This window comes from Gekko japonicus, unplaced genomic scaffold (assembly GCF_001447785.1).
Source record: "Gekko japonicus isolate JY-2015 unplaced genomic scaffold, Gekko_japonicus_V1.1 scaffold170, whole genome shotgun sequence".
Lineage (NCBI taxonomy): Eukaryota > Metazoa > Chordata > Lepidosauria > Squamata > Gekkonidae > Gekko > Gekko japonicus.
The window spans coordinates 805729-817305 of NW_015160212.1; the positions used below are offsets into that span (position 1 = coordinate 805729).

At 49.9% G+C, this 11577-nt stretch overlaps 1 protein-coding gene across 1 annotated transcript in view; it reads left to right on the forward strand.

Annotated features, from left to right (window-relative positions):
* MAB21L3 (mab-21-like 3 (C. elegans)) overlaps positions 1 to 11577 on the forward strand; it is a 36648-nt gene that overhangs the window by 20324 nt on the left and 4747 nt on the right. The window contains exons 2-4 of the mRNA XM_015409832.1: positions 1462 to 1602; positions 5836 to 6127; positions 10374 to 10555. Of these exons, the coding sequence (XP_015265318.1) occupies positions 1462 to 1602; positions 5836 to 6127; positions 10374 to 10555 (615 nt within the window). The remainder of the gene's footprint in view (positions 1 to 1461; positions 1603 to 5835; positions 6128 to 10373; positions 10556 to 11577) is intronic.

Here is an 11577-nt window from a genome sequence, read left to right on the forward strand (position 1 = left end):
GAAGACTCTTGAGAGTCCCTTGGACTGCAAGAAGATCAAATCAGTCAATCCTAAAAGAAATCAACCCTGACTGTTCCCTGGAAGGCCAGATAATGAAACTGAAGCTTAAATACTTTGGCCACCAAATGAGAAGGGAGCACTCACTAGAGAAGACCCTAATGCTGGGAAAGATTGAAGGTCAAAGAAGACGGGGACGGCAAAGGATGAGATGGTTGGACAGTGTAATCGAGCGGAAGACAGGAGGGCCTGGCGGGATCTGGTCCATGGGGTCGCGAAGAGTCGGACTCGACTGTGCGACTGAACAACAACAAACCAACCCTTACTTTTCTGTGTATAACGGTTTGTATCTTTGTGTTATTGAAAGTTAATAAAATTTCTATTTTAAAAAAACCCCAATGCTGACTTCTCCATGCCGACTACCCCTCTGCATATCACACCTAATCCAATCACACCTGCTATTGTCCTTTGCCTGCTAATGTCATTTGGCATCTGAAATCACTCCATTTTCCAATATATAGGACAGATGGGCTCACATTCTAGCTGTATTTAAGAAGTAAGCCGTGACTCATGAAAGCTCCTCCCCTGCCACAAATGTTGTTAATCTTTAAGGTGCTCCTGGACTCCTGCTGTTTTCTACTGGAACTGATTAGATTGTGAAACATAATGAATGATGACCAATGTTAGAGGTTTTAGCCTCTCTCTTTCGTGAGGATAAACAAAAATATAACGAGGTAAGATAAATAGCATCTCATCGAAGAAGCAGTCCAAAGTATCAGTAAAAGGTTCTTGTAAAATACACCATGTTAAGAACAGTCCAATTCCAATAACCTTTATTGGCATACAATGTTAAGAACAGTCAACATGTGTATAAATAGTGGCTGCTGTTGAGTTATGGGAAAGTGAGCCAGGAAACCCAAGTCTCTGTTTAAACCTGGATGACAGAAAGCACTTAATTTCTTGCATACTTCTAATTCCACACTTTCATGTTGTTTCTTCTGTGGACTTTCACTACATGTTTTGACTTTTCATGCTGCAGGGGCCCACCCCCTTTCTGTTCATTCTCAGTTGCACGGCCAAGGAAAGCAGCCAGGCAGCCAGGCAGAGACCCTTTTCCCATGTGTTCGAGGGTTGCGAGCTCTAGGTCAGGAAATACCTGGAGGTTTTGGGAGTGGAGCTTGGGGAGGAAGGGGTTTGGGGGAGCAGGACCTCCATGAGGTATAATGCCATAGACTCCACCATCCAAAGCAGCCATTTTCACCAGGGGAATTGATCTCTTTTGCCTGGAGATTCCAGGAGATCTCCAGGTCCCACCTGGAGGCTGGCAACCCCACACACATACACACATCCCATAATTCCTGGGTCTACATGTATCTAGGGGATCCCTGACTGGTTCAAAGGCTCTGGCGAGTGGTTTGGGGCCATTTGCGGCAGTGTGACAGAAACATTGGCTTATGCCCGCAGGTGGACCTGAGGCACTGTGCAGTGTCCACAGCCGTGGCTGAGGTGCAGCAAATAATCCAGCGGTTGACGGCTGAAATTAGCAAAAAGGACTCCCGTTTCCAGGCCATCTCTGTCTCTGGTGTTCATCATGAAAACCTGAAGGTAAGGGGCTGAGGAGATCTTAACCTCCTGAGCGGTGAAGGAGCACACGGAGTCATCTCCTCTTGCCCGCCAGTCTGTTTCCGAATTAAATTCAAAGTCCGGGTCTAGACCTTAAGAGCCTGTCGCAATAGGGTTGCCAGGCCCCACTCCAGGAGGGTTTCCCCCCAACTTTGAGGGCTCCTCCCCGCCGCCAGGGAAACCCCGCCCGCAAATGCCCCAAAACACAGTGCGATAACATCACCCAGAAGTGACGTCACCACGGCACTGACGTCAGGGGTGACGTTCTAGCTTTTGGGCAAAAGTCTATGGTAAAATTGGCTACAAACCATAGAGTTTGCCCAAAAACTAGAGCATTGCCCCTGACGTCAGTGATGCAATGACATCACTTCCAGGATCCCCCGCCGACAGAAAGGTAGGACCTGGCAACCCTATTTCACAGCCTGGGACCCACCTATTGGAAGGACTGAGAGCCAGGTTGGTGTTGTGGACTCTAATCTGGGAGAACCGGGGTTGAGTCCTCACTTTTCCACATGCAGCTGCTGGGGTGACCGTGGGTCAGTCACAAGTTCTCTCAGAGCTGTTCTCTCAGGAGCTGTTCCTGTCAGAGCTCTCTGAGTCCCACCTACTCCACAGGGTGTCTGTTGTGGGGAGGGGAAGGGAAAGGAGGTTGTGAGCTGCTCTGAGACTCCTTTGGGTAGTGAAGGGCGGCGTTATAAATCCAGTCTCCTCCTCTTCTTCTTCCCCTGTGCACCAACTGCAGTCATCAGGCAGACGTCTCAGGGGTGGCCTGCCTGGTGTTGACCAGAGCCCCAGCCTTTTCCATCGTGGGCTCCCTGAAGAGGTGTGGGTTTCCCCTCTCCTTGGAGATCTCCAGGAGATGCCACTAGGCCTTCCTGTTTGCCAGGGCTTTTTTTGGGGGGGGCGTCTGTGAATGGCAAGCGTCTGTGAAGGGTGGGGAATGGGGGAGGGATTTGAGGCTTGCTATTTTTTCTTCGGTTTAAGCTGGGGGTGTTGCCAGCCTCCTTGAACCCCAAGAGGAAAGGCGGGACACCTTTGCGGGTGTTTCTCTTCTCTTGGCAATCCGTCCCCTTGCATCAGCTTCAGAGCAGGCTGTGGGGGGCACGTGGGGGGGGGGAGTCTGCAAAGAGATGCCCCGCTGGGCATACTGCTGCCCGCCCGCCCAGAGACTGCCTTCTCTGCCTGTATCCGTGGCCATTGCCAAATGCCATCTCGCCTGCCGCTGGGTAGATGATTTCCAGTGCACTTAAATAAGTTCTTTTCAGCCTCGGTGTGTGAGGTTCAACTGGTGGTAACTGGGGAAGGCAGCAGTGGAGAGGCGCCCTGCTGTCGGTGTCTGGGGGGGGGGAATAGGAGTCAGAATCAGGGGTCACTTCCTGCAGGAGCACACAGGAGCGGAGCTCCAGCAGTAAAGAGCCCAGGGGGCGGGCACATGCAACAAGCCCCCCCCCTGCTCCCAGCAGCCCTTAGTCAGAGCAAGAAGCAGCCAGGTGAGTTGCAGAGCCACCCCCCGCCCCCCCAGTCCAAAACAGTCCAGTGGCACCTTTAAGACCAAGTTTTATTCAGGTACAAGCTCTCCCTCCTCTGCGAGGACAGATCTGCATGTTCCCCCTCCCCCCCAATAGCTAGCAATCCAAAACAGTCCAGTAGAGCCTGAGCGGTGGGTGTTGCCTCCTGACACACTCCCGGTGATGTCAGGGGGTGTGGCATATGCAAATAAGTTATGCTAATGAGTTATGCTAATGAGCTCCCGCACCTCTTGTTCTACGAAATGACCCCTGGTCGGAATAGATATCAGAATACCATTCCACTGATGGGACTCATTCTCTTTTCTACGAGTCCAGCATTAGGTTGCCAGCTATCATTGGAGGCATTGGTTCAGGCCATCCTCTGTTGTAGGGATTCACCACCAAGGGGAATATGACCCTTGGGACATTTGTTTGAAATTTATAGTGCCCTTGGCCCTGCGTTTGAGCACCTTTAGTCATGAAATATTGTGGAGCATTAAAAAAAAAAAAACCTTTCTCAGAGCAGGGCAGTTTGGATGGGATGGTCTCTAGTTCCTTCTACCTTCATTATGGTTTAGGACAGGGGTGTCAAACATAAGGCCCGGGGGGCAGAGCCGGCCTGTCTGGGGCTCTTATGTGAACCGTGAGCAACTAGTCCAAGGGAGGGAACAGGAGACTGCTCGGGGAGGGGAGTGGGCGGAGCCACTCTGATTATGGCTTCAGCATGGTGGAACAACCTCGTCTGTGACAGTCAAGCAGCGTGCGAGAATCTGCCCAGTGTGCACCGCTGCCTCTCCAGTCCATCCATGTGGGTTAGAATGCCAGAGAGTCCGCCCTCCAAAGCAGCCATTTCCTCTGCAGGAACTGATCTCTGTCGTCTGGAGACCAGCTGTAATTCCAGGAGATATCGAGGCCCCACCCGGAGGTTGGCAACCTATGCCCACTCCTTCCCCACTCCATTTGTAATACGAGGATAAGGATTCTGCCAAGTTGCTGGAGGGTGTGCAAGAAGTGCATTGAGTGCTGTCAAACACGAGAGTGGCCGGATCCGCATCTAGCATTCGCTCCGCTGTCTTACCAAACCCACGTTTGGAACAGAAATCCTCCTCTACATCGCATGCCACTTTCACTTTGGTCTCTTCCGCATTCTGATTTTCATCACTTATGTCTTCCTATGGCTTCAGGGTCCCGCCCCCCACATTGTGTTTTGCTCTCTCTAGTAGTCCCAAAGGGAGCAAAACACATCTGGGAAAGGGGGGGGGATGACCCAAAGTGATAGGGACAAACGAGGGACAAAAATGAGAATGTGGGAGAGCCATTTGATTGATCGTCAGATTTTATGGACGTGTCAGTGTTCCCTCTAAGCTGAGTTAGTGTGAGCTAGCTCACAGTTTTTTTAGCCTCCGGCTCACACATTTCTGTCTTCGCTCAGGAAGGATGGCTCCAGAGCAAACTAATTTATGTAGCAGCCAAATCACTTGCTCACAACTTCAATGCCAGCAGCTCACAAAGTCGGATTTTTGCTCACAGGACTCCACAGCTTGAAGGGAGCATTGGTCCAGACCAGTGTTCCCTCTAAGCTGAGTTAGTTTGAGCTAGCTCAGTTTTTTAGCCTCCGGCTCACACATTTTTGTCTCGGCTCCGGAAGGACGGCTCCAAAGCAAATTAATTTATGCAGCAGCCAAATTGCACCGTCACAACTTTAATGCTAGTCACTCACAAAGTAGAATTTTTGCTCACAAGACTCCACAGCTTGGAGGGAGCATTGGTCCAGACTGCCTGTCGCTTTCACTTCGTTTGATCTCTCGGTTTCATGGTGGCTGTCTGCATAGATTTATGGCCATTTTACGGCCATTTAGGGGTGACTCTGCAGTCAGTGGGGCGGTTGGCCCCTGGGGTATTTGAATGTGGTTTTGAGCCGCATCTTTTCCTGTTCCAGTGGGGGTTTGGTAAAACAATGGAGCAAATGCTAGATGCAGATTGGGCCAATGTGTGCCAAGATGTGCCTTTGGGATGCAGGGCCCTTGGATAAGGATCTGCCCATGCTGGACTGTTGCTTCTGTCCCTTTCGCCTCTCTGTCTCGCGGATCACTCTTCCTGTTTCTTCTCAATAATAATAAATAAACCTTTAATAGCATATATAGCATTAAATTCAGAAACAGAAGATGACACAGTCAACTAAAAAACTGAAATAATTATAAAATCATGAAACGGAGTTTCCCAAATTTTTCACTCTTATCACATCGACTAAAAAATTAGCCACTGCCACTGTAATCTCTGCTGTTGTATCATTCAATAGAATTTGACATTTTCTTTCATTAGAAAGGTGATATTTACCATGCAACCAAGAGTTTAACCATTTTTCCCTAGCAGATACATGCAACGAACAGTCTAGCAGTATGTGATCAATTGAATCAAGAGAGCTTGAACCACAGTCACATCTCCATTTGTACTTAGGAATATTATGAAACCTACCATACAGTAGTTTTGATGGGAAGGCATTTACTCGAGCAAGGGAAAAAGCTCTTCGATGGCTAGGACTATCCAAATTATACAGATACTGGGGAATACATCCCACATCATTCTTAAGATTTAATGAAGCTGAAGAGCAGACAGGGGGATGAAAGGGCTGCAGTTTTTGAAACTCAATATCTAAAAGCCTCTGTTTGATTGTTTCTTCTCCCACTCCCTTTCTGCGTTCCCCCAGGTCCTAGCACCCAGCCAGTTCCTGGTCACTGTCCCGTTGGTTGGCTTGACGGGCTACAAAGAGCGCCAAGTGCGGCACTGGCGTTACTACACGGTGCACGGCACAAAGCTCCTGTCTCCCATCAGGGATCCGGAGGAGCTGCAACAGTGGCTGGAAGTGGAGCAGTTCTCCAAGAGCCTCCCCCAGTGGCATGGGGAAGACGTCAACATCGAGGGCGACCTCGTGCCCGCCGGAGTTCTCGCCGTCTTCCGAAACCTCGTGGAGAAATCGATCCACAGTTGCAGTCTCACGGGTGAGTCTGCCGTGGAAAGAGCCACGGCAAACGATGCAGCAGCACGTTCTCGTCCTCAACTGCTTTGGGCCTCCCCCTGTCTCTGGGACAGTTCTGGAAGCCAGTATGGCACAGCCGTTAGAGTGTCGGACTAGAACAGGGGTCCCCAACGTGGCGACTGTGGGTGCCATGGTGCTACTGACACCTTTCCTGGGTGCTTATTGAGTGTTCTTAGAAAGTGGGCAAGGACAGTCAGGCTTCTGACTGGCTGTGCAATTTTTTAAAAAATGTTGCTTTGGCTGCAGCTGTTGCCACAACACAAGGGTGTAGTGGTTTGGTGTACTGGTTAAGTTCGCAGACTCTAACCTGGGAGAGCCGGGTTTGATTCCCCACTCCTCCACATGCAGCTGCTTAATGACCTTGGGCAAGCCATAGTTCTGGCAGGGCTGTTCTTGAAAAAGAGCCGTTTCTGTCAAGAGCTCTCTCAGGCCCACCTACCTAACAGGGTGTCTGTTGTGGGGAGGGGAAGGGAGAGGAGTTTGTAAGCCGCTCTGAGACTCCCTTGGGTAGTGAAGGGCGGGGTATAAATCCATTCTCCTCCTCCTCCTCCTCCTCCTCCTCCTCCTCCTCCTCTTCTTCTTCTTCGACTCTTGAAAGCTTGTACCCTGGAAAATCTTGCTGGTCTTTAAGGTACTACTGGGGTATAAACTGTCCTCTGTGTAGGGTCATTCGGTCTCTATACAGAACTCCAATCTTATCATTCCTTATCAAATTTTCGAGGCAGACCTGCTGAATTTTACAGGTCCCTGTTCCTGTCAGGTTGTCCAAACAAAACGGCCTTTAAGATGGCCAGATTCTGCCCCAGTGGTATATTCAAAAAGGAAGTGGCTGATTGCCTTTTTATTTATTTATTTATTTATTTATTTATTTAAGTATGGGGGGTGTGTGTATGTGTCTGCACCTGGAATTCAGGTTGACCACTGGTGACTGACACCTATTGGGGGCCTGGAGGCTATTCAGAGTGGTGGCTTAAAAAAACCCACCTCTGTCTTCCAGATTTGGTATTCCAGGGAAGTCTCCCATCCAAGCAGGGGTCATTTTGTAGAAAAAGAGGAGCAGGAGCTCATTAGCATAACTCATTAGCATAACTTATTTGCATATGACACACACCCTGACATCACCGGATGTCTGTTACCCACCGCTCAGGCTCCACTGGACTGTTTGGGATTGCTAGCTATTGGGGGGGGACGTGCAGATCTGCTCTCGCAGAGGAGGGAGAGCTTGTACCTGAATAAAACTTGGTCTTAAAGGTGCCACTGGACTGTTTTGGACCGGGGGACTCATTATCAGATATGTTGAGTGTCATCATGTGCAGAGTTAGACCTTTCAAAGCCCATATGCGAGGCAGGGCGGTCTATAAATTGAATAAATAAATAAAGTCAATGGACTTAGAAGGGTGTAACTATATTTAGGCTGTGGTCACATGGAGCCACGCTACAGAGACAGAAGATAGGCGGATTTTCCGGGTGTGATCAAACCGCAACATCTGGGAAGTGTAGAGCTCCCATGGTGAACTCGAGGCTTCCCACCGAAGATGTGCCATAAAAAACTAGTACCTCCGAGGTATTAGTTTCCGGAAACCGCGAGGCAAGGGCTGGCGTCTGATCGCGTTTCCGGTGGTAGTTCGTGGCATCCGGCACCCGCCCATGTCCTGTCACAAACAGGGTTTTTTCCCTCAAGTCTCCACAGGATGTGCACAAGCACCCAACAGCGCATGCGCACGAAGAGGAAAGTGAAAGTTCCATTGCTGCGCAAAATTGCGCACGCCGTTGAACGCGAAACCAAAAGTTCCACTCCTCCGTCCTTCGGCTTAAAAGAAAATAAATGACCCCATTTACCATGGCAGCGACGCCTAGCCATTGCTGGTGTGATCGCGCCCTGCCGCTTCTTTGCCGCGCTGCAGGATCATCGTGTGATCGCCACCCTCGTTTACCCACCGACGCCGAGGGAAGGATCCGTGGTGTGCCGCCGGTGCATCTGATCATGTAATCACGGATCAAACTGCACCGGGGCAATTAGCCACGCCTCCCCCCGCGATATCCGGCCCGTGTGACCAGGGCCTTAGGATTGCATTGTATATCACCTATCAAGCATTGGGGGGGGGGAGCTGTTTTGGCTTATAAAATGCTGCAGCCAGGATGTTGAGTAGAGTGGATTGTAGGGACCATATCACGCCATTATTGGCCCATCTCCACTGGCTCCCAGATTGTTTCTGGGCATAATTCTAGGTGCTGCTGTTGACCTTCAAAGCCCTGTATAGTTTGGGACCACCATTCCTGAAGGACCGCCTAGTCCCTCATGAACCTGCCCAGCCATTACAGTCATCTTCAGAGGGCCTGCTTTGGTAGGGTTGCCATCTCCCCCGATGGGGGTGGGGTTCCGGAGGGCCGCAATCCACTGCCAGCCAGCTGTCCAGTGGGGGGAGCCCCACCCCAAAGAGCCCCACCATGCCAGACGTGCCCAGTGCAATGACGTCACCCAGAGGTGACATCATCGCGCCAAGCATGTCGTGTGGGGATACTCTAGCATTGACTAAAAACTCCATGATGATCATAGAGTTTTTGGCCAAATGCTAGAGCGCCCCCTGAATGATGTGCCCGGCATGACAATGAAGATCCCAGGAAGAAGGATGGAGCCCCCTGCCAGCAGAAGGTACCCAAAGGTGTCTCAGAGTGGCTTACAAACTCCTCTCCCTTCCCCTCCCCACAACAGACACCCTGTGAGGTAGGTGGGGCTGGGAGAGCTCTTGACAGAAACTGCTCTTTTTCAAGGATAGCTCTTATCAGAACTATGGCTTGCCCAAGGTCATCCAGCCAGGTGCAAGCGGAGGAGTGGGGAATCAAACCCGGTTCTCCCAGATTAGAGTCCACGCACTTAACCACTACACCAAACTGTCAGCCCTATGCCTTGGGAGAAGGCCTTCTCAGTCAGGGCACCGAAGCTCTGGAACTCGCTACCCAGGGAGATTCATCCCTCCCCATCTGTTGCTGTCTTCCGCCAGCGAGTGAAGACTTTTTTGTTTCATTTGGCATTCCCTCCACAATCCATCCTTCCTAACCAAAGTTTTTATCTTTTGTATGTATTTTAACTCTATTTTAAAACTCTTATAAGAATTGTTTTAATGATGTATGTTTAGGAGGGGGGGGTTGATTTTAATGCTTTTATAATGTAATTCTATATTGTGTACAACAGCTAGATTTTAGTCCATTCGCACCTTAGAGAACATCCAGATTTTTCAGAGTGGGAGCTTCTGAGAGTCAGAGCTCCTTCATCGGACAGAGACATTTTCCGCAGGGACAGCTCTCCCCGTGCCTGCGCTTGTATTCCTTCTCTGCTTTCCGTCATTTCCACAGATGTTTTTGCAGTCCGAGGAGCAAAAACGCAGTTCATCCCCTCTTGTGGCACAGAGTGGGCATTCCCGGAAACAGGGAAGTCTGATGTTGCAGAGCAAGAGGGGACAAAACTATGTTTTTGCACCTGGGACTGCAGAAATGAGGGGAAGTGGTGCAGGCACGGGGAGAGCCGTCCCTGCGGAAAACATCAGAGAGAAAGAGCTTTGACTCATGAAAACTCACTCTCTGAAAATCTTGTTGGCCTCTAAGGAGCCACTGGACTCGAATCTAGCTGTTTTACTGCAAAACGACATGGTTACCCTCGGAAACTTTTATCAAGAGAGCCAGTCTGGTGTAGTGGTTAAGTGCACGGACTCTAATCTGGGAGAGCCGGGTTTGATTCCCCACTCCTCCATTTGCACCTGGCTGGATGCCCTTGGGCAAGCCGTAGTTCTGATAAGAGCTGTTCTTGAAAAAAGAGCAGTTTCTGTTAAGAGTTCTTCTCAGCCCCACCTCCCTCACAGGGTGTCTGTTGTGGGGAGGGGAAGGGAAAGGAGTTTGTAAGCCGCTCTGAGACACCTTCGGGTAGTGAAGGGCGGGGTATAAATCCAATCTCTTCCTCTTCTTCTTTTACATCACAGGTTGTCTGTTGTGGGGAGGGGAAGGGAAAGGAGTTTGTAAGCCGCTCTGAGACACCTTCGGGTAGTGAAGGGCGGGGTATAAATCCAATCTCTTCTTCTTCTTCTTCATGTCTATTTTGTTAGCCATCTTGGCTACCCTTGTAAAGGCAGAAAGGTGGGATCCAAATTTTGTAATAATAGTAATAGTAATAATCATAATAATAATCCAGGTCCTGTTGATGTCACTTCTCCCAGACAAAGTCAGTATTGCGGAAGGTTTCGGCTCTGTGGTCCGTGTCACTGTGGAGACTTCCGATTTCCAGGTGGAGGTTGAGCTGGTTCCAGCAATCGAGATCCCGACGTGTTGGCCTCAGAAAAGCAAGTGGCCCCGATGCATCAAGCCCTGGCCTTGCCGGGAAAAAGTGCAGTGCGTTAAGGTATCGGTAGTTCTTGGAGACTTTGGGCTTTGGCCCCACAACCTCTGGCAAAAAGGGTGTGCCGAGACGGAACAACGGGATGTAGGCCACAACAATTACTCATCAACTTGTCAAGATATCCTAACTGGTGATTGTGGCAGCTACGAGATAGCAGGGGGAGGCTCTGAGGCAATTGCCTTCTCTGGGCTGAAGAATATCAAATCCACCTCTCTGGGCTCTCCTATAGATTCTTTATACCCCAACCACCTACAGACAAAGTATAAAGGGGGACACAAGTTTTAAAATAAAGATTGGTAGCATGTAAGCTGTGTGTTCCCTAAAGGTTTCTTATTTACGACTATTGGGTAGTGGGTTAACCGCATGGAAGGCCCGCTGCGGCTCGCATGCTACCCTGCACGCCTTGCAGGTACACCACAATGACAAGACTAACGGCCGGCTGGACAACTATGTACATACCTGGGGACACACCCCCAGGTCCCGTTGGTGGGTTTAAATCTCCTGCCACAGTCCCATTGGTCCCCCAGTGGAGGGACCAGGAGCCTAGGCCCCATTGTTCTTCCAGAGTCAAGCTCTGAGATATTTGCTGGCCCCTGGTGGCGGTCAGCGGACACAACAACGACCCTGCTAGACTAATACTTATACTTATATGTGTACTTATATGTGAGGTGAAATAGAGATCACTGCTCCTTTGATTTGACAGACAAAACGCAGATGGAGACAAACAGCAAAGGTTTATTTCACAGAAAATAAAGTATTTAATAAGGTAAATATGATGTGTGGACAACATAGATATATAAAGTCAAGTTGGCTCTCAAATACGAGAAAATAGCCCCTGAGGTAATACTGGAGAGGTCACCTCAGCAGGCTCTTTTCTCTCACAGAGTGCTTTTCCACAGAGCCACCACCACCACCAGTTAGGAACGACAGGCCCTGAACAGGATGCTTATTTGCACCACTAAAATAAGCCTTCTTCCCTCAGCCAACCCCCAAACCCTAACCAGAAAAACCACATAGAAGCCCGG